We start from the raw sequence: 22,317 nt of genomic DNA on the forward strand, positions 1-22,317 counted from the left end.
CTGAGAAACACAGACAAACACTCAGAGGAGTGTGATGGGCGTCACGCGTGTAGAGAGGCTGGCAGGGAGGTTACAAATATAACTCTGTTACATAGAGATAGAGAGAGATAGAGAAAGAGTCCAGAATCTCAATGGATTTCCAGATGAAGATATACGAGTTACTAAAGTAATTTGTAAATGAGTGAAGAGGAGGAACATAGGGAATTGGGTTGCATTGCATTGGGTTGATTGAACTTTACTGCATAAATGTTGCCTAAAATGCAGAGAGAGACTTGTGTCAATGTGTAGGCCAACAAATGCCAGAACGGTTGGCCATTATGATAAAAACACTATTTATGTGATTATGACTGAGTTATATTATTCTATGATATTTCTAGCAATTTGTTTACAAACTGTGTTCTAGTATTAAAATATTTGGTTTTTATTCTGTTAGAAAGTAAGACACACTCAGTTATCTTTGTCTGTCTCTGCTGTCCAGAACAGAGTTGAAGGAAGAAATGTGAGGAGCCAGGTTAAGCTCTAGATTTGTTTATATTTGTTTAATCCTATTATTGTTTGTGGTTGTATACCACTTTCATTGTCCTCAAACATTCATCTCTTTTTAGAGGAATTAATAACTGGATCCATTTTAGTTTGAATGACTAGTTGGATACGAAGCTAAGCTAGTTTCAGTGCAGACCGATGTCCCAGGATTCAATCTGATCAGCGCTAGATCTGCGTTGTAGCACGCTTGACATTTAAAGGTAATTAACAATTGAGCCGACATATGCAGAATTTGCCGTGAATGCGGTCTTCTGTGATCGCGGGAACATTGCCTTTAAAAGGTGAATAGCTGACAAAGAGTGATCGGATTGAATCCCGGCCTTACTTTTAATTTGATCATCTCTCCCATTTTAAATTTGTATCTAATGTAACTAAGTTACTTTTACATTTACATTTATTTTTTTTTTTTACATTTTAGTCATTTAGCAGACGCTCTTATCCAGAGCGACTTACAGTAGTGAATGCATACATTTCATACATTTGTTTTTTTCCTGTGCTGGCCCCCCGTGGGAATCGAACCCACAACCCTGGCGTTGCTAACACCATGCTCTACCAACTGAGCTACAGGGAAGGCTTTTAATTTGATCATCTCTCCAGTTGTAAATATGAATCTACTGTAACTAAGGCTATTATATGAACACAAAGCGGACTGACATTATTATGAAATAAAATGAAAAAATAAATGTATAACATTGTCGTTATGTATTGTTTTAATGTATTGTTGTAGATGAGCAATGGTATGGTTTCTCTTTTGTTGCGCCATCTCTTCGCAATCAATATGATCAAGAATAATTCTTAAATGTGTTTTGAGGGGACATTTTCTCACATATTTTATAGTGATATATGGTAGATAGATCCCACTTGTCAAAGGCAGTGACCCCAAACAGTAGACATGTGAAAAGTGAAAGCAGGAACAAGTGTATGGTCTCACTAGCTCAGAGATGTGCAGTTACATGCTGTGGTCACCAGATGGAGACAACTCCCCAGCAAATGAATTACAGGAGCACCCTTTATCATTATGTTAAGCACATTGAACAGCATGTGTTGTAAATAATGTGCTGTATAAATAACGTTTGATTCATTGATTAAACAGAGACATGCTAAACAGGGGTCTTCTCAGGAGGATGTAACCGACAGAACATTCAGATAGAAATGTATCATGCAGAACAGAAATGATTGCCTTTCCGATAGAACAGAGAATGGTGTGAACTCTATTCATTCTATTTCTATCTGCAACGTTCAAAGTGTTTCACGTCCCTGAATACACCCCAGAAGTAGGATGAAGTTGCCCATAGACACTGATTTAAGACCAGCTGTGTATTAGACTCCCCTAATGATTAATGATTGAGTTGTGAGTGGTGTAACCTGATCCTAGACCTGTGTCTAAGGGGGGCTGTACTGCAGGAAGTGATAGAGGAGCCTTAACAACAGAGTTGTGAGCAATGTTCCCTCTAATATTCTTTCTGGCGCTGAGCAAATTCCAGTGCGCGTTTACTGTGAACAGTGGCCAAGTAGCCCAGTGTGTCTATTTGTAGACCTACCAGAGGAGCCTACTATCAAAAACAATGGAGAAAATGCATCCCATAACATTTTAACATGGAAATAGCTGTTCTATCATTCAGCCTACAGTAGCAGCCAATGTGTGGTGTTCAATGTAGGCCGATATTCCATGAGACTTTGAAAAAAAACATTCAGGGCTTGACATGAACCTGTTTATCCACTTGTCCTTCAGACAAGGAGGTGACTGAAAATGTTGTTGAGTCATTTGATGCAAGAAACCACTTTACAAAATAAAATGCCTTATTATTCCCATACCATTATTACAGAGAATCAGACAAATGATGCTACCCTCTGCCTATTGGCTACTTAGCTTATTCAAGCCTGTCTCAAAATACAACACTGCCCCTTTAAGACAAACAAGCTCTTAACCTGACTCCCTTTTTAAAGATGTCTAGAAATGCACGTGTTGTGTCTTGTAGGAAGCAACCACTCCCTCATTGTTGACTAAAACATACCTATAACTGGGCTAATAACTCACCAACTAGCAAAGGATATGAACAAACGTGGCTACATGCAGCTCTCGCTTTGATCTCAAAACAAGCTCATCTACTCACGACCGCTGATTCTGTAAAGACAGTCACGTTCAAAGTGAATGGCACATATATGGCAGTGGTTTATTTGCATATAGGCCTACTGCAGCTCTGATTGGTTATGGCGCACAGGCCTGAGTTATGACCTTCAATGCAACACGGGTTCCGTGTGGCTCAGTTGGTAGAGCGTGGTGTTTGCAACGCCAGAGTTGTGGGTTCGATTCCCACGGGGGACCAGTACGGAAAAGAAAATGTATGAAATGTATGCATTCAATACTGTAAATTGTTCTGGATAAGAGCGTCTGCTAGATGACTAAAGTGTAAATGTCAATGCAATTGAATCCTACTCTGATGCATTCTGTCTACAACAAAGTCTCTTGAATAGTCGGTTTTGTTTCTGTATGTTACATTGAAAGTAGCTAATATTGCGTTGATTCTAACACAATTCCCACAGTAGAGGGAAACGTTGATAGTGTTAACTAACGGGGGAAACTAGAAAGTTGAGGGAGGTTCAATCTCGTGCTTCTCTGCGCGGCAGCAGTCCCTGCGGAGCTCATCGTTTGTGAGTGGTGGTACCTGATCCTAGACCTGTGTCTCAGGGGGGCCGTGCTGCAGGAAGTGACAGAGCAGCCTGAACAACAGCTGCTTAATGACACACACTATCTGCTAGAAGGGGAAACAACAGCACTGAACGAGGACAAACACTGTACAGACAAACAGGAAGTCTAACACATGTACACACATGAAAAGGCACACACAGAAAACAAGTGTAAACACACAGACACTCTTTCCCTCTCTCTCCCTGTAGGTGTGTGCACTGGTGTGTGTTTACGCGGGATTGTGTGTGTGTGTGTGTGTGTGCACTGGTGTGTTTACGCGGGTGTGTGTGTTTAAGCGTGTGTGTGTGTGTGTGTGGCGTTCAGCCTCATTTCCCCCCATGACTTTCATTTGCGCTGGTTTATTCAGAGCAGCTCTTCACACAGCCCCCCCCCACCCCACCACCACACACACTCCACTCTAAACACCATCACGTATTTACCATATATCTGTAGCCTCTAGACTAGAGGGATCATGTTAACGCCTGGCAATGTATATAGACTGGCAGCCAGTCTTTCAACAGTATAGTGTGTGTTCTCTTTCATCAGTGAGTGTTTATGAGCAGTAATGTAAACTGTACAAGTCAGACAGGAACACATGGAGACCACCTGTCTCTCTCTCTACCTCTTTCCTTCATGGTCTCAGTCTGTCTCTGTCCTATTCTGGGGCTGTAATAAAGTACAATCCCTGACACACACACACCATAAAACAATACACCACCCTCTCTAGTTCTCACATATCACACACCCTTTCATCACTAATTATTTTATTATTTTAGAAGCAGCAGTGGTAGTAAGGAGCGGACGAGGAGACGGAGGACGGACACACACACACACACACACACACAGTGGCGACCCATCTTTCATGGCAGGTGGGTCACCTGTTTTGAGCCCCACCTGTTTAGCCAAATATACATATTATAATTGTATTTGTTTTGCCTGTTTTGCATGTTATTTTGGCATTAATTGGTGTCACATATCAGTTTGCAAACAATGTAAAAACAAAACAAAAAATCCTTGAGTTAATAAAGCCACGTACAAACACGGTCTCTTTCCTGAGTAAGGCAGCTCCAACATGCAGGTGTTCCAGCCTAGCTCAGTGCTTTCTGTGGTGGAGGGGCAGCTCCAACATGCAGGTGTTCCAGCCTAGCTCAGTGCTTTCTGTGGTGGAGGGGCAGCTCCAACATGCAGGTGTTCCAGCCTAGCTCAGTGCTTTCTGTGGTGGAGGGGCAGCTCCAACATGCAGGTGTTCCAGCCTAGCTCAGTGCTTTCTGTGGTGGAGGGGCAGCTCCAACATGCAGGTGTTCCAGCCTAGCTCCGTGCTTTCTGTGGTGGAGGGGCAGCTCCAACATGCAGGTGTTCCAGCCTAGCTCAGTGCTTTCTGTGGTGGAGGGGCAGCTCCAACATGCAGGTGTTCCAGCCTAGCTCAGTGCTTTCTGTGGTGGAGGGGCAGCTCCAACATGCAGGTGTTCCAGCCTAGCTCAGTGCTTTCTGTGGTGGAGGGGCAGCTCCAACATGCAGGTGTTCCAGCCTAGCTCAGTGCTTTCTGTGGTGGAGGGGCAGCTCCAACATGCAGGTGTTCCAGCCTAGCTCAGTGCTTTCTGTGGTGGAGGGGCAGCTCCAACATGCAGGTGTTCCAGCCTAGCTCAGTGCTTTCTGTGGTGGAGGGGCAGCTCCAACATGCAGGTGTTCCAGCCTAGCTCAGTGCTTTCTGTGGTGGAGGGGCAGCTCCAACATGCAGGTGTTCCAGCCTAGCTCAGTGCTTTCTGTGGTGGAGGGGCAGCCAGCGGAGATACAGAGCCTAGGGGTTAGTTATCTTTTCTATAGTTGCACGGTGATTGGCTCAGTGTTCTGTCACTCACAGGGACACTAAGTCACTGTCAAATCTACAGGGAGAGCTAGGCAATTCAAGCCCCCTTGGGTGCTGCCATAGATTTACATTAGAAGTGCCCTTCCAAGAAGGCTCAAGGTCATTGGTCACAGATAAAATGATGTCAACTCACATTATATCTACTGTAACTTTGATTGGACTGATCCTGACAACATCATACTGTCACAGTCTTAACTAGCAAGCTAAAGAAGCAGTCATCATCATGAATCACGTTGACAATCTACCGACAAATCCTTTTCAATCCTTGTCATATGAAGAGAAATTATAGATAAAATGTATCGGTGCTCATCGGTCATTGGACATAAAAATTATACAACAAGTCTGAAATCGCAAATTCAACAATGAGCGGTTTGGAAGGAATCAATGGCTAACTGCAAGCATTGCAAAGCAATCACTATTTTGTTTCCCCTGCCTGCTGTTCGGTGGAGAGGCTGTGTGGTCCAAGTCTGGGTTTAAGGGTTTAAACATCTGTCTGAAAGGGTCTCTTTTCCGAGCTTAAAAGGATAAACATTCACACCCAACACCATGGGCCAGAGAAGGTTGAATATATTGGCCATGCTGTCAATCCAGCTTGACTTCTGCTGCATTCAAAACAACTGGAAACTTGGAACTGGGAAATCTCAGACTTTAGTGCGTTCAAGACAACTGGGAACTCTGAAAAAAAACCGAGCTTGGACTGTGAAAATAGGATTTTATTTTATTTTTATAAACTCCCATATCTACTGGGTGAAATACCAGTGTGCCATCACAGCAGCAAGATTTGTGACATGTTGCCACAAGAAAAGGGCAACCTATATTTATGTTTATTTATTTTCCCTTTTGTACTTTAACTATTTGCACATCATAACAACACTGTGCATAGACATACTATGACTATGTATCTATTATTTTGGAACGTTTGTGAGTGTAATGTTTACCTTTCATTTTTATTGTTTTTCACTTCTGTTTATTATCTACTTCACTTGCTTTGGCAATGTAAACATATGTTTCCTATGCCGATAAAGCCCTTAAATTGAAATTGAATAGAGAGAGTGGGACGGGGTAAAGTTGTACAGAGAGGGGGGGGGGGGGGGGGTGGGGGGGAGTTGTACAGTGACTTTAGCCTCACTATGGTGTGGCCTTGACTTATCTCTTATAGTGTATGGCTGTGCGCGCGCACACACACACACACACACACACTCTTTCTCTGGCTCTCTATCTCCAGAGAAAGGAGGACCTATGCCTCTGACGTCAATAAAAATGAATTGCCTTTCCTGTCAGAGCGCGCTGATCGTTGCCTTTGTTCGCACACACATTAGCAGCTCCAGAGCCCCGCGTGCAGTAACAGACTGGTTAACCGAAAACCTTTCTCAGAGCCACCAAAGAGCGCGAGAAGAACGGGGTAAAACAAGGTCAAAATAAAAAATAAAAAAAATTGTAAATAGTGTTCAGGACTTTTTTCCATTTCCAAAACCCTTCACCGCAGTAAGTGTCCTATAACCAGATATGTGGTAGCTTTTTAACACTGCTAGGTCTAAATACCACACTTTGTAGAGCACCTTAAATCTAGTTGAATATACTGGGATGTGAAGGACATTGTTCAATGTAGTAGCAATTTACTCCCCATTAACTTTAGCCCCTTCTTCTCAGTGCTGGAATGCCAAGCGGCTACGCGCCCTTACCGGTGAATGGACCATGACGCACAGCGCCCTGCTTCGTATTGAGACGAATAGACGGAATCATTCTTCATCTGCAGGAGAACATTTAGTGGAAGGAGGGAGGGAGAAGGGGCATACTTTGGCACGTCCAGGCTGCGCTTAAACGATAGGGTTACTGCAGGGCGCCTGGTGCTGCGCTGCAGCGATAGTCTGTGGTTAGGCGATTGACACACACACAGAGAACCCAGTGGAAGGAGCTATAGGAACATAAATGGAACGGAGTCAATCATGTGGTTTCCATATGTTTGACGTGTTGTGTATCGTTCCATTTACTCCATTCCAGCCATTACAATGAGCCGTGCTCCAATAGCTCCTCCTACCAGCCTCATCTGACACACACATACACACACAGGAGACTGTTACCTGTAGCCAGGGTGGTTCCTGGTGGAGTGATTCTGGGACATTCTGAACTCAGTCACATTGCCAGGGATTTGCAATGGCTGGGGGGGAAACTCTACACAGAACCTGGAAACCTGATACAGTAGGAATATCTGGCAACTCATTCTCATACCCATTCAGCTACCCAGCCTGGAAACCTGATACTGTATCTCACAGTCTGTCAGGGATTTTCAGTGGCTGGGGGGGACGACGACACTACCTGGACCTGGCAGCCTCATATTAGCCTATACCTGGACCTGGCAACCTCATATTAACCTATACCTGGACCTGGCAACCTCATATTAGCCTATACCTGGACCTGGCAACCTCATATTAACCTATACATGGACCTGGCAACCTCATATTAGCCTATACCTGGACCTGGCAACCTCATATTAGCCTATACCTGGACCTGTTAACCTTATATTAGACTATACCTGGACCTGGCAACCTCATATTAGCCTATACCTGGACCTGGCAACCACATATTAACCTACACCTGGACCTGGCAACCTCATATTAACCTATACATGGACACCTCATATTAACCTATACCTGGACCTGGCACCCTCATATTAGCCTGTACTTGGACCTGGCAACCTCATATCAGCCTATACCTGGACCTGGCAACCTCATATCAGCCTATACCTGGACACCTCATATTAGCCTATACCTGGACCTGGCAACCTCATATCAGCCTATACCTGGACACCTCATATTAGCCTATACCTGGACCTGGCAACCACATATTAACCTATACCTGGACCCGGCAACCTCATTTACCTATACCTGGACACCTCATATTAACCTATACCTGAACCTGGCAACCTCATATTAACCTATACCTGGAAACACCTGATGCTGTATCATATAATCAACCATTACCTTTCCTCTCCCCTCTTGGTGATGCTGGTGTGGTGTAACCCTGTCTCCTGTAGCAATGGGACATAGCCCACATGTGAACATTGTGGGTGTGTCTCATGTTAACCTCTATGGATCTAGGTGGGACGCTTGCGTCCCACCTACGTAACAGCCACTTCCAGCCTGTGGTGCGATTTTCAAAACCTTAAAAATCCTATTACTTCAATTTCTCAAACATATGACTATTTTACAGCTATTTAAAGACAAGACTCTCGTTAATCTAACCACACTGTCCGATTTCAAAAAGGCTTTACAACGAAAGCAAAACATTAGATTATGTCAGCAGAGTACCAAGCCAGAAATAATCAGACACCCATTTTTCAAGCCAGCATATAATGTCACCAAAACCCAGAAGACAGCTAAATGCAGCACTCAACTTTGATGATCTTCATCAGATGACAACCCTAGGACATTATGTTATACAATACATGCATGTTTTGTTCAATCAAGTTCATATTTATATCAAAAACCAGCTTTTTACATTAGCATGTGACGTTCAGAACTAGCATACCCCCGCAAACTTCTGGGGAATTCGCTAACATTTTACTAAATTACTCACGATAAACGTTCACAAAAAGCACAACAATTATTTTAAGAATTATAGATACAGACCTCCTCTATGCACTCGATATGTCCGATTTTAAAATAGCTTTTTGGTGAAAGCACATTTTGCAATATTCTAAGTACATAGCCCAGGCATCACGGGCTCGCTATTTAGACACCCGGCAAGTTTAGCACTGACCATAATCATATTTACTATTATAAAAGTTTGATTACCTTTTGTTGTCTTCGTCAGAATGCACACCCAGGACTGCTACTTCAATAACAAATGTTGGTTTGGTCCAAAATAATCCATCGTTATATCCGAATAGCGGCGTTTTGTTCGTGCGTTCCAGACACTATCCGAAATGGTAAAGAAGTGTCCCGCGCATGGCGCAATTCGTGACAATAAAATTCTAAATATTCCATTACCGTACTTCGAAGCATGTCAACCGCTGTTTAAAATCAATTTTTACGCCATTTTTCTCGTAGAAAAGCGATAATATTCCGACAGGGAATCTCCTTTTCGGCAAACAGAGGAAAAAAAAATCACAAAGGCGGGGGCGGTCGGGTCACGCGCATAAGCCCAGAGTCCCTTGATCGGCCACTTGAGAAAGGCGATAATGTGTTTCAGCCTGGGGCTGGAATGACGACATTCTGTTTTTTCCCGGGCTCTGAGCGCCTATGGAAGACGTGGGAAGTGTCACGTTAGAGCAGAGATCCTTAGTAAATGATAGAGATGGCAAAGAAGTTCCAGAAATGGTCAGACAGGCCACTTCCTGTAAAGGAATCTCTCAGGTTTTGACCTGCCATTTGAGTTCTGTTATACTCACAGACACCATTCAAACAGTTTTAGAAACTTTAGGGTGTTTTCTATCCATATGTAATAAGTATATGCATATTCTAGTTACTGGGTAGGAGTGGTAACCAGATTAAATCGGGTATGTTTTTTATCCAGCCGTGTCAATAGTGCCCCCTAGCCCTATTAAGTCGCTCTGGATAAGAGCGTCTGCTAAATGACTTAAATGTAAATGTATGTTCACAGTGGCTAAATGACATTGCCCTGGGGTGTTCTATGTGCTGGATGTCCATTACTGTCCCTCTATAATAATAGATGCCACTTAGCAGACGCTTTTATCCAAAGCCACTTACAGTCATGCATACATTTTATGTATCGAACCTACTATCCTTCTGTTGTAAGTGCCATGCTCTACCACCATGCTCTCTGAGCTACAGAGTATCTCTCTCTCTCTCACACACACACACACACAGTGTCATAGTTCTCTGTGTACAAGGAAACTGCTGTCTGTGTTCCCAGACAGGATATGACATCATTACCAAATGAGGTCTGGAACATGACAAGTGTCTTTCTGTCTCTGACACAAATTTTTCTCTCTCCTTTCCTGTAAAACAGCAACACACAACAGACAGATCTGTCATGGCCCACATTCACCCGGCGTGGAAAAATACACAGGGTGGCGGCCTAAATTAAACCCTATTCCCTTTTTACTGCACTACTTTCAGAGCCCTATGGACCCTGGTCAACAGTAGGGCGCTATATAGGGAATAGGGTGCAGATTGGGACGCACTACAGGTTTTATGCAGCCACAGTTCAAAGGTTACTACATTAACAAGGAGGCGACAGTTGGAAAGATTGGAAGAAGAAACTTGATGTATTTATTTCCACAAAGAAATGAGTTGAATGTTTGTAGAGATTGACATAGGCAGCAGTCCATTGAAATACTGGAGCACATCAAAGTCATTCTGCAAAACTTGAACAAGTAAGATCATGCTTGTTTCTACAGCCTTCCCTTCCTCCCCCTCTTTCTTCCCTCCGTTCCTCAATAAGCCTTAAGTTCTAGAAGTTCCTAAGTTAGAGCCCTCATTTACTAAAGACACTTGATTGCATTTATTAACCAATTAAGTCATCAATATCATAACGAGTCCAAACGATCTACTACAGAACATTGAAACCTGACAAAAAAAAACTTTAAATAAATAAAACTTTAAATAAATGGATACAAATATATATAAAACCTAAACTGATATATTGATAGAAATAGAGATAGCAGAATGGGGGAGATGTAGATTGTCTTTGTTGAATGATACATTGATTAGTTTATCGCTTCTATGATCACAGTCCTGGTCAGTCAGTCATCTATACATCTATCTGTGCAAAATGTGTCCAAATTCACTAAAGCTGAGATATGGATATTAAAGGGGAAGTTCAGGATTTTACAACTTAATGTTAGATTGTCCCTCACCCAGAAAGTATTCAATGGTTCAGGAGAAACTGAAATCCCTGGTTCGATTTTCTTTAAAATAGCCACTAAAAACGTCAGCTAACTTTAAAAGTCAAAGGCCAAAATACTGAACGTCCCCTTTAATGACACTAAGGCTGGGATTCATCCAAATCCTCATTAGATCTGCCTCATGACATTTAAAGGTAATTTCCAATTGAGCTGACATAAACAGCGTTTACCGTGAACGCGGTCTCCGAGAACGTGGGAACATTGCCTTTAAAAAGGTGCTTAGCCGAAAAGGGGCGATCGGATTGAATCATGGCCTCAAACTGCTGATAACCTCACAGCTGTCTACACTGTACATAAAGTTGGCTAGCAGGCACATTTTCAACAACAGTTTCTGTTCAAGTGCACCCTCTATCCAACTCTATGCCTGTGTCCAAAATGGCACTATTCCCTTTAAAATGCATTACTTTTGACCAGAGCCCTATGAGGAATATATATAGGGAATAGAGTGGCATTTGGGACGTAGGCTGTTGGCATTCTGTTTTTGCCATCTGTTTGTATGAGTCCTAGCTCTGCTTTCCTATTGGAGGGATATTGTGCTCTTATCTTGGAACAAAGTGATGAAAAGTAAAAGGATAACACTATTCTCTCTCTCACACACACACACACAACGCTAGTTCCAGCTACAACCTCCTTTCCCTAGAAAATACAAACATGCGCCCACACACGTACACAGTCAGTCATTGTAAAAGTGCGGATTACTCGCAGTTTCACTAACTGTTTATTTGCCATTTTAGTTTTCCTACTTTTGTTTTGCCAGTAAGTAAGAGACAGTGAAAAACAATAGAACACGGATGTTACAATTCAGATGTCCTTTATGAGGGAAGCTTCAAAAAATCCTTAATACAAAAATAAAAAATAAAAAGTGCAAAACCACAAAACTAAAAAGAAACAATGTCTTGTTTGTGTTCATTTAAGCTCACCATGGAAACTCAAAAATAGTAGCAGCAAATAAAAATAAACAAAAAGCAACAAAAGATGGACCTCTTGTAACACGTTATCAGGATAAACAATTCTGGGTTGAATCTCTTCACTCAAGATATCACTATGGCAACACACACAGTTGGTCACAGTTTACAGGTGGAGGACATGGGGTGGGAGGAGTCAAGTGTTAAATCGTTACCTTATTAAAACAATCAACAATGTCATGTACGGTAAACAATAGGTAAACAAACTCAGACACGACACACACACAGGTACAACTAGAGACGTGATCTTGAGGCTGTAATCTGTAGTTTCCTAACCTTATGTAAGAATAACAGGTATTATTTAAGCCCTATTTCTCTCCCTCTTATAATGATGACTCGTATGAACCAAGAGGTTAGTTATCCCCTGTCTATCTAGAAGAGAACATGAGAATTATCTCATAAAAGTTATATGAAGAAAGCATTCCTTAGGGAAAAAGCACAGAAACAAAACATGCTTGGTGGAGCATAGATCAGCAGTGAACCAGTGATCTAGTAATGACAGGATGAATATTAATTTATATAGAATATCCTTTACCCCGGATAAAAAGAGATATCTCCCAGAAATAAACAGGCTAGACACCTACCTGTCTGTCCCCAACACGCTGTCTGTCCCTCACTGACTGTTAATCCCTTACTGGTAGTGTCGGAGTCTGACTAGTTTAACAGCGCCATCTACACAAAGCTCTAGGTATTGCAAGTGTGTGTGTGTCTTACTGTGGGAGTGCCTGACAGTCTCTCCGTCTATGGCTCTCTCTGTGTGGTGGATTTTTTCATACAGTCTGATTTAAAAATCTGTTAAGTCGCTCTTTCCCTCCACTGCAGTCTAGCTGGCCTCTCTACCTACCCCTCTCTTTCCCTCCACTGCAGTCTAGCTGGCCTCTCTACCTACCCCTCTCTACTGCAGTCTAGCTGGCCCCTACCTACCCCTCTCTACTGCAGTCCAGCTGGCCCCTACCTACTGCAGTCCAGCTGGCCCCTACCTACTGCAGTCTAGCTGGCCCCTACCTACTGCAGTCTAGCTGGCCCCTACCTACTGCAGTCTAGCTGGCCCCTACCTACTGCAGTCTAGCTGGCCCCTACCTACTGCAGTCTAGCTGGCCCCTACCTACTGCAGTCTAGCTGGCCCCTACCTACTGCAGTCTAGCTGGCCCCTACCTACTGCAGTCTAGCTGGCCCCTACCTACCCATCTCTCTCTACTGCAGTCTAGCTGGCCCCTACCTACCCATCTCTCTCTACTGCAGTCTAGCTGGCCCCTACCTACCTCTACTGCAGTCTAGCTGGCCCCTACCTACCTCTACTGCAGTCTAGCTGGCCCCTACCTACCTCTACTGCAGTCTAGCTGACCCCTACCTACCTCTACTGCAGTCTAGCTGACCCCTACCTACCTCTACTGCAGTCTAGCTGACCCCTACCTACCTCTACTGCAGTCTAGCTGACCCCTACCTACCTCTACTGCAGTCTAGCTGACCCCTACCTACCTCTACTGCAGTCTAGCTGACCCCTACCTACCTCTACTGCAGTCTAGCTGACCCCTACCTACCTCTACTGCAGTCTAGCTGACCCCTACCTACCTCTACTGCAGTCTAGCTGACCCCTACCTACCTCTACTGTAGTCTAGCTGGCCCCTACCTACCCCTCTCTACTGCAGTCTAGCTGGCCCCTACCTACCCCTCTCTACTGCAGTCTAGCTGGCCCCTACCTACCCCTCTCTACTGCAGTCTAGCTGGCCCCTACCTACCCCGCTACTGCAGTCTAGCTGGCCCCTACCTACCCATCTCTACTGCAGTCTAGCTGGCCCCTACCTACCCATCTCTACTGCAGTCTAGCTGGCCCCAAACCTACCCATCTCTACTGCAGTCTAGCTGGCCCCAAACCTACCCATCTCTACTGCAGTCTAGCTGGCCCCTACCTACCCATCTCTACTGCAGTCTAGCTGGCCCCTACCTACCCATCTCTACTGCAGTCTAGCTGGCCCCTACCTACCCATCTCTACTGCAGTCTAGCTGGCCCCTACCTACCCATCTCTACTGCAGTCTAGCTGGCCCCTACCTACCCCGCTACTGCAGTCTAGCTGGCCCCTACCTACCCATCTCTACTGCAGTCTAGCTGGCCCCTACCTACCCATCTCTACTGCAGTCTAGCTGGCCCCTACCTACCCATCTCTACTGCAGTCTAGCTGGCCCCTACCTACCCATCTCTACTGCAGTCTAGCTGGCCCCTACCTACCCATCTCTACTGCAGTCTAGCTGGCCCCTACCTACCCATCTCTACTGCAGTCTAGCTGGCCCCTACCTACCCATCTCTACTGCAGTCTAGCTGGCCCCTACCTACCCATCTCTACTGCAGTCTAGCTGGCCCCTACCTACCCATCTCTACTGCAGTCTAGCTGGCCCCTACCTACCCATCTCTACTGCAGTCTAGCTGGCCCCTACCTACCCATCTCTACTGCAGTCTAGCTGGCCCCTACCTACCCTTCTCTTTCCCTCACTCTCTATCTGTCCCTACCTGTTTCTGTGTTGGAACCTTTTCCTTCTGAATGTAGGTAACCCCTCTATCTGTCCCTACCTTAGTTGGTTTCTCTGTGTTGGTTGGGTCCCCTTAATCTTTAATCTAGAGGTGTCCCCCTGTCCCTCCCCAAGTCCCGCCCACCCTCCCACTATGGAGAAATACATAGGGCGTGGGGGCCGTCCGTCAGGGGGAGCGGCCAATGGCATGATGGGTCCCCCTCCCCCCAGATCAGTTCAGGGCATTAACACAGATGGATGAGATTCCTTTTCACCTTCCTCCTCTTCTACTGGCTCACCTGGAGAGGGAGGGAGAGAGAGAGGGGGAGAGAGAGGGGGAGAGAGGGGGATGGATGAAGATTTCTGGGTCAGGATCACAACCAGGGAGTGCCATCTAAAAGAAGTGGCATATTTAAAGTAAGCGTGTACCTGACGTTAGGTTAGGGGGGGGGGTTTCTACACGCCGTAGCAGGCAGACAGTCTCTCCTTCAGCTGGGGAGGAAACTGTTCTGAGAACTGCTGCCAGTTCTCCTCTCCTACCTGGTCCTTAAAACCATGGAGGATCTGGAGGGGAGGGGGGGAGAAAGAGGAGAGGGAGAAAGGGGAAGACAGAGGAGAAAATACCTTTATTCCTCAACAAAGAAATGACAGAAACAATATGTCTGAAATAATTCTCTGCTATTATGGTTAACATCATACAGTCCACACACACACACACACACACACACACACACACACACACACACACACACACGGATCTGGGCCAAGCAAAGCTTTTCCCAGGATACGTCCTAAATGGCAGCCTCTCCCTTCCATAGTACACTACAGTAGTGCAGATCAAGGGAACAAGGTGCCATTTGGGACAGAGAGAGTTGGGTCCTCCACACACCTTGTAGAACATGTCTCTCAGGTCGTCTTTAGGGCTGACCCAGGACGCCACGGCATCACAGAAGAAGATAAAGTCCTGCAGAGAGACATTCTGTGATGTTATTTCACCCTACAGAAGGACTGTCTCTCCATGTACAGGTCTGCTCTCTTCATACCACAACCCTGCTGCTGACTTCCTGTCTGACTTCCTCTGTCTGACTCCCAACACCTGGTCCCAAACCCAACCGCAGTGCTACAATGTGATTTTAGGTGTGTGACGCAGCTCACTTGCCAGACATGGTCGCAGCGATTTAGCACCCGACAGGCGATATCAAAACGCACCAAAATAACTTGAACAGGTTAAATGACCAGAGACTGTCCCCTGGTCCATTCTATCAGCCTACCTGTATTACTGGCCTATATCAATGTGTTACATGTAGTTTGAAGAGAATATACTTTCTCTTCATCTATTTTTACAGCCTACCTTTAAGGAGTGGGACGATTTTCAGACGGACATACATAGCCTTGAAATACATATTGATCACCTATGTAGTAAACTACAGCCTAAATCATATGTAGGAAGTACATTTCCTAAGAGAGAGAACTGCCCCGTGCTTCTCCTCCCATGCACAGGCCTCCTCTCATTGACAGCACACACACATCTGATCTCACAGGTACTGGACTGGAAGCAGCAACAACAGGGAGGCCGTCATAGTCAATGACAATTTGTTCTGAACTGACTTGCTGAGTTAAATAAAGGTTCAATCAAAACAGAATGATGACAGCAACACGTGGTACGTTCTGCATAGTCCTGTAGGATATAGCCTGGTTCTGCATAGTCCTGTAGGATATAGCCTGGTTCTGCATAGTCCTGTAGGATATAGCCTGGTTCTGCATAGTCCTGTAGGATATAGCCTGGTTCTGCATAGTCCTGTAGGATATAGCCTGGTTCTGCATAGTCCTGTAGGATATAGCCTGGTTCTGCATAGTCCTGTAGGATATAGCCTGGTTCTGCATAGTCCTGTAGGATATAGCCTGGTTCTGCATAGTCCTGTAGGATATAGCCTGGTTCTGCATAGTCCTGTAGGATATAGCCTGGTTCTGCATAGTCCTGTAGGATATAGCCTGGTTCTGCATAGTCCTGTAGGATATAGCCTGGTTCTGCATAGTCCTGTAGGATATAGCCTGGTTCTGCATAGTCCTGTAGGATATAGCCTGGTTCTGCGTAGTCCAATAGGATATAGCCTGGTTCTGCATAGTTCTGAAGGATATAGCCTGGTTCTGCATAGTCCTGAAGGATATAGCCTGGTTCTGCATAGTCCTGTAGGATATAGCCTGGTTCTGCATAGTCCTGTAGGATATAGCCTGGTTCTGCATAGTCCTGTAGGATATAGCCTGGTTCTGCATAGTCCTGTAGGATATAGCCTGGTTCTGCATAGTCCTGTAGGATATAGCCTGGTTCTGCATAGTCCTGTAGGATATAGCCTGGTTCTGCATAGTCCTGTAGGATATAGCCTGGTTCTGCATAGTCCTGTAGGATATAGCCTGGTTCTGCATAGTCCTGTAGGATATAGCCTGGTTCTGCATAGTCCTGTAGGATATAGCCTGGTTCTGCATAGTCCTGTAGGATATAGCCTGGTTCTGCATAGTCCTGTAGGATATAGCCTGGTTCTGCATAGTCCTGTAGGATATAGCCTGGTTCTGCATAGTCCTGTAGGATATAGCCTGGTTCTGCATAGTCCTGTAGGATATAGCCTGGTTCTGCATAGTCCTGTAGGATATAGCCTGGTTCTGCATAGTCCTGTAGGATATAGCCTGGTTCTGCATAGTCCTGTAGGATATAGCCTGGTTCTGCATAGTCCTGTAGGATATAGCCTGGTTCTGCATAGTCCTGTAGGATATAGCCTGGTTCTGCATAGTCCTGTAGGATATAGCCTGGTTCTGCATAGTCCTGTAGGATATAGCCTGGTTCTGCATAGTCCTGTAGGATATAGCCTGGTTCTGCATAGTCCTGTAGGATATAGCCTGGTTCTGCATAGTCCTGTAGGATATAGCCTGGTTCTGCGTAGTCCAATAGGATATAGCCTGGTTCTGCATAGTCCTGAAGGATATAGCCTGGTTCTGCATAGTCCTGAAGGATATAGCCTGGTTCTGCATAGTCCTGTAGGATATAGCCTGGTTCTGCATAGTCCTGTAGGATATAGCCTGGTTCTGCATAGTCCTGTAGGATATAGCCTGGTTCTGCATAGTCCTGTAGGATATAGCCTGGTTCTGCATAGTCCTGTAGGATATAGCCTGGTTCTGCATAGTCCTGTAGGATATAGCCTGGTTCTGCATAGTCCTGTAGGATATAGCCTGGTTCTGCATAGTCCTGTAGGATATAGCCTGGTTCTGCATAGTCCTGTAGGATATAGCCTGGTTCTGCATAGTCCTGTAGGATATAGCCTGGTTCTGCATAGTCCTGTAGGATATAGCCTGGTTCTGCATAGTCCTGTAGGATATAGCCTGGTTCTGCATAGTCCTGTAGGATATAGCCTGGTTCTGCATAGTCCTGTAGGATATAGCCTGGTTCTGCATAGTCCTGTAGGATACAGCCTGGTTCTGCATAGTCCTATAGGATATAGCCTGGTTCTGCATAGTCCTGTAGGATATAGCCTGGTTCTGCATAGTCCTGTAGGATATAGCCTGGTTCTGCATAGTCCTGTAGGATATAGCCTGGTTCTGCATAGTCCTGTAGGATACAGCCTGGTTCTGCATAGTCCTATAGGATATAGCCTGGTTCTGCATAGTCCTGTAGGATACAGCCTGGTTCTGCATAGTCCTATAGGATATAGCCTGGTTCTGCATAGTCCTGTAGGATATAGCCTGGTTCTGCATAGTCCTGAAGGATACAGCCTGGTTCTGCATAGTCCTATAGGATATAGCCTAGCATTTAGGAGGACGATTTGCAGGCAGAGACAAATAAATGGGTCATCAGTACTTATTGGAAATGTGAAGGAACAACGCTCGCTCACCATAGTAACCTAACCTACAGTCACCATAGTAACCTAACGTCGGTTGTGGGACAGGTACAGGCCCGACTAGGAGAGGGACAGGTACAGGCCCGACTAGGAGAGGGACAGGCCCGACTAGGAGAGGGACAGGCCCGACTAGGAGAGGGACAGGCCCGACTAGGAGAGGGACAGGCCCGACTAGGAGAGGGCCAGGCCCGACTAGGAGAGGGACAGGCCCGACTAGGAGAGGGACAGGCCCGACTAGGAGAGGGACAGGCCCAACTAGGAGAGGGACAGGCCCAACTAGGAGAGGGACAGGCCCAACTAGGAGAGGGACAGGCCCAACTAGGAGAGGGACAGGCCCAACTAGGAGAAGGACAGGAACAGGCCCAACTAGGAGAAGGACAGGAACAGGCCCAACTAGGAGAGGGACAGGAACAGGCCCAACTAGGAGAGGGACAGGAACAGGCCCAACTAGGAGAGGGACAGGAACAGGCCCAACTAGGAGAGGGACAGGCCCAACTAGGAGAGGTACAGGCCCAACTAGGAGAGGTACAGGCCCAACTAGGAGAGGGACAGGTACAGGCCCAACTAGGAGAGGGACAGGTACAGGCCCAACTAGGAGAAGGACAGGAACAGGCCCAACTAGGAGAAGGACAGGAACAGGCCCAACTAGGAGAAGGACAGGAACAGGCCCAACTAGGAGAGGGACAGGTACAGGCCCAACTAGGAGAGGGACAGGAACAGGCCCAACTAGGAGAAGGACAGGAACAGGCCCAACTAGGAGAGGGACAGGAACAGGCCCAACTAGGAGAGGGACAGGAACAGGCCCAACTAGGAGAGGGACAGGTACAGGCCCAACTAGGAGAGGTACAGGCCCAACTAGGAGAGGGACAGGCCCAACTAGGAGAGGGACAGGTACAGGCCCAACTGGGAGAAGGACAGGAACAGGCCCAACTAGGAGAGGGACAGGAACAGGCCCAACTAGGAGAGGGACAGGTACAGGCCCAACTAGGAGAGGTACAGGCCCAACTAGGAGAGGGACAGGTACAGGCCCAACTAGGAGAAGGACAGGTACAGGCCCAACTAGGAGAAGGACAGGAACAGGCCCAACTAGGAGAGGGACAGGTACAGGCCCAACTAGGAGAGGGACAGGTACAGGCCCAACTAGGAGAGGGACAGGTACAGGCCCAACTAGGAGAGGGACAGGAACAGGCCCAACTAGGAGAGGGACAGGTACAGGCCCAACTAGGAGAAGGACAGGTACAGGCCCAACTAGGAGAAGGACAGGAACAGGCCCAACTAGGAGAGGGACAGGTACAGGCCCAACTAGGAGAGGGACAGGTACAGGCCCAACTAGGAGAGGGACAGGTACAGGCCCAACTAGGAGAGGGACAGGAACAGGCCCAACTAGGAGAGGGACAGGTACAGGCCCAACTAGGAGAGGGACAGGTACAGGCCCAACTAGGAGAGGGACAGGTACAGGCCCAACTAGGAGAAGGACAGGAACAGGCCCAACTAGGAGAGGGACAGGAACAGGCCCAACTAGGAGAGGGACAGGTACAGGCCCAACTAGGAGAAGGACAGGAACAGGCCCAACTAGGAGAGGGACAGGAACAGGCCCAACTAGGAGAGGGACAGGAACAGGCCCAACTAGGAGAGGGACAGGAACAGGCCCAACTAGGAGAGGGACAGGTACAGGCCCAACTAGGAGAGGGACAGGTAGGATACTTAAGTTGAAGCAAATAATCTAAATATACTGCTCAAAAAAATAAAGGGAACACTTAAACAACACAATGTAACTCCAGGTCAATCACACTTCTGTGAAATCAAACTGTCCACTTAGGAAACACTGATTGACAATAAATTTCACATGCTGTTGTGCAAATGGAATAGACAACAGGTGGAAATTATAGGCAATTAGCAAGACACCCCCAATAAAGGAGTGGTTCTGCAGGTGGAGAACACAGACCACTTCTCAGTTCCTATGCTTCCTGGCTGATGTTTTGGTCACTTTTGAATGCTGGCGGTGCTTTCACTCTAGTGGTAGCATGAGCCGGAGTCTACAACCCACACAAGTGGCTCAGGTAGTGCAGCTCATCCAGGATGGCACATCAATGCGAGCTGTGGCAAGAAGGTTTGCTGTGTCTGTCAGCGTAGTGTCCAGAGCATGGAGGTGCTACCAGGAGACAGGCCAGTACATCAGGAGACGTGGAGGAGGCCGTAGGAGGGCAACAACCCAGCAGCAGGACCGCTACCTCCGTCTTTGTGCAAGGAGGAGTAGGAGGAGCACTGCCAGAGCCCTGCAAAATGACCTCCAGCAGGCCACAAATGTGCATGTGTCTGCTCAAACGGTCAGAAACAGACTCCATGAGGGTGGTATGAGGGCCCGACGTCCACAGGTGGGGGTTGTGGTTACAGCCCAACACCGTGCAGGACGTTTGGCATTTGCCAGAGAACACCAAGATTGGCAAATTCGCCACTGGCGCCCTGTGCTCTTCACAGATGAAAGCAGGTTCACACTGAGCACATGTGACAGACCCTCCATGTGTGACAGACCCTCCATGTGCTCGCCAGAGGTAGCCTGACTGCCATTAGGTACCGAGATGATATCCTCAGATCCCTTGTGAGACCATATGCTGGTGCGGTTGGCCCTGGGTTCCTCCTAATGCAAGACAATGCTAGACCTCATGTGGCTGGAGTGTGTCAGCAGTTCCTGCAAGAGGAAGGCATTGATGCTATGGACTGGCCCGCCTGTTCCCCAGATCTGAATCCAATTGAGCACATCTGGGACATCATGTCTCGCTCCATCCACCAACGCCACGTTGCACCACAGACTGTCCAGGAGTTGGCGGATGCTTTAGTCCAGGTCTGGGAGGAGATCCCTCCGGAGACCATCCGCCACCTCATCAGGAGCATGCCCAGGCATTGTAGGGAGGTCATACAGGCACGTGGAGGCCACACACACTACTGAGCCTCATTTTGACTTGTTTTAAGGACATTACATCAAAGTTGGATCAGCCTGTAGTGTGGTTTTCCACTTTAATTTTGAGTGTGACTCCAAATCCAGACCTCCATGGGTTGATAAATTGGATTTCCATTGATTATTTTTGTGTGATTTTGTTGTCAGCACATTCAACTATGTAAAGAAAAAAGTATTTAATAAGATTATTTAATTAATTCAGATCTAGGATGTGTTATTTTAGTGTTCCCTTTATTTTTTGGAGCAGTGTATATAATAATCTGTCACCAAAAAAATATTTTCATCCCAAAGTCGTCTGTCTGACCGCCCACAGCATGAAAAACCCGCTGACCCCTCAGTAATGATCTCTGTCGGGACCCGCAAGTCCACCATCTCCCTCCCGCTTACCTGGACCACTCCCCCAGGGTTTACACCAATCATCATGTAGATCCCTCCCTCTTACCTGGACCACTCCTCCAGGGTTTACACCAATCATCATGCAGATCCCTCTGAAGGCGGAGTCTTTCTCCTCGTTGTCACGGATGTTCCGTAGGGACGTACACCTGTCACACACACACACACACACACACACACACACACACACACACACACACACACACACACACACCGCGTCACACACACCACCACGTCACACACACCACCACGTCACATACCAGTCAATCTAACACCTTGATAATGATCAGTGACGTGAAGGACTAGATGTCTGATGTGTGACAGACTCACCACGGTCTGATGAACTGCTGGAGCATCGGAGCCACCTCCTGAGGACACACGTAGCCCAGGCGACCAATCGTAATGGCTAGAAGAACATGGGAGGAGCGTACAAACACCCAACTAAAAATCAAGCGCTGGTTTGACGTCGCTGATGTACAAATCACTGTATCATAAATAACTGCTCATTATTATTTGTAGATGAGTCAGTCACACTTTACCCAAAATGCATCAGCTACAATGTTAAACAAACCCAATGATTGCGTGCGTGTTCAGTATCTGTGCGCGTTCAGTATCTGTGCGTGTGTGTGTGTGTGTTCAGTAT

The 22,317-nt window shown here is 46.4% G+C and overlaps 1 protein-coding gene and 1 non-coding gene across 7 annotated transcripts in view; both read right to left on the minus strand.

The window, feature by feature from the left end:
* Positions 1-1,041: 1,041 nt before the first annotated feature.
* trnaa-agc (transfer RNA alanine (anticodon AGC)) lies at positions 1,042-1,117 on the minus strand. The gene has a single exon. It is a non-coding gene; the product is annotated as a tRNA-Ala (tRNA).
* Positions 1,118-11,762: 10,645 nt separating this feature from the next.
* Positions 11,763-22,317, minus strand: part of LOC106592134 (transportin-2) — a 40,038-nt gene continuing 29,483 nt past the window's right edge. The window contains exons 20-28 of one of the 6 annotated variants that reach the window (XM_082966963.1): positions 22,005-22,080; positions 21,724-21,823; positions 15,328-15,402; positions 14,868-15,002; positions 14,017-14,737; positions 13,809-13,983; positions 13,702-13,736; positions 12,819-13,253; positions 11,763-12,773 (exon numbers count right to left, since the gene is read on the minus strand). In XM_082966963.1, coding sequence (XP_082823089.1) covers positions 14,895-15,002; positions 15,328-15,402; positions 21,724-21,823; positions 22,005-22,080 — 359 coding nt within the window. In that variant the 3' untranslated portion in view covers positions 11,763-12,773; positions 12,819-13,253; positions 13,702-13,736; ... (1 more) ...; positions 14,017-14,737; positions 14,868-14,894. Of the gene's footprint in view, positions 12,774-12,818; positions 13,737-13,772; positions 13,984-14,016; positions 14,738-14,867; positions 15,003-15,327; positions 15,403-21,723; positions 21,824-22,004; positions 22,081-22,317 lie in introns of all 6 variants that reach the window. The other 5 variants (XM_082966962.1, XM_082966960.1, XM_082966965.1 and 2 more) reach the window with 5 other exon arrangements.

This window comes from Salmo salar, chromosome 02 (assembly GCF_965601325.2).
Source record: "Salmo salar chromosome 02, fSalSal1, whole genome shotgun sequence".
NCBI lineage: Eukaryota > Metazoa > Chordata > Actinopteri > Salmoniformes > Salmonidae > Salmo > Salmo salar.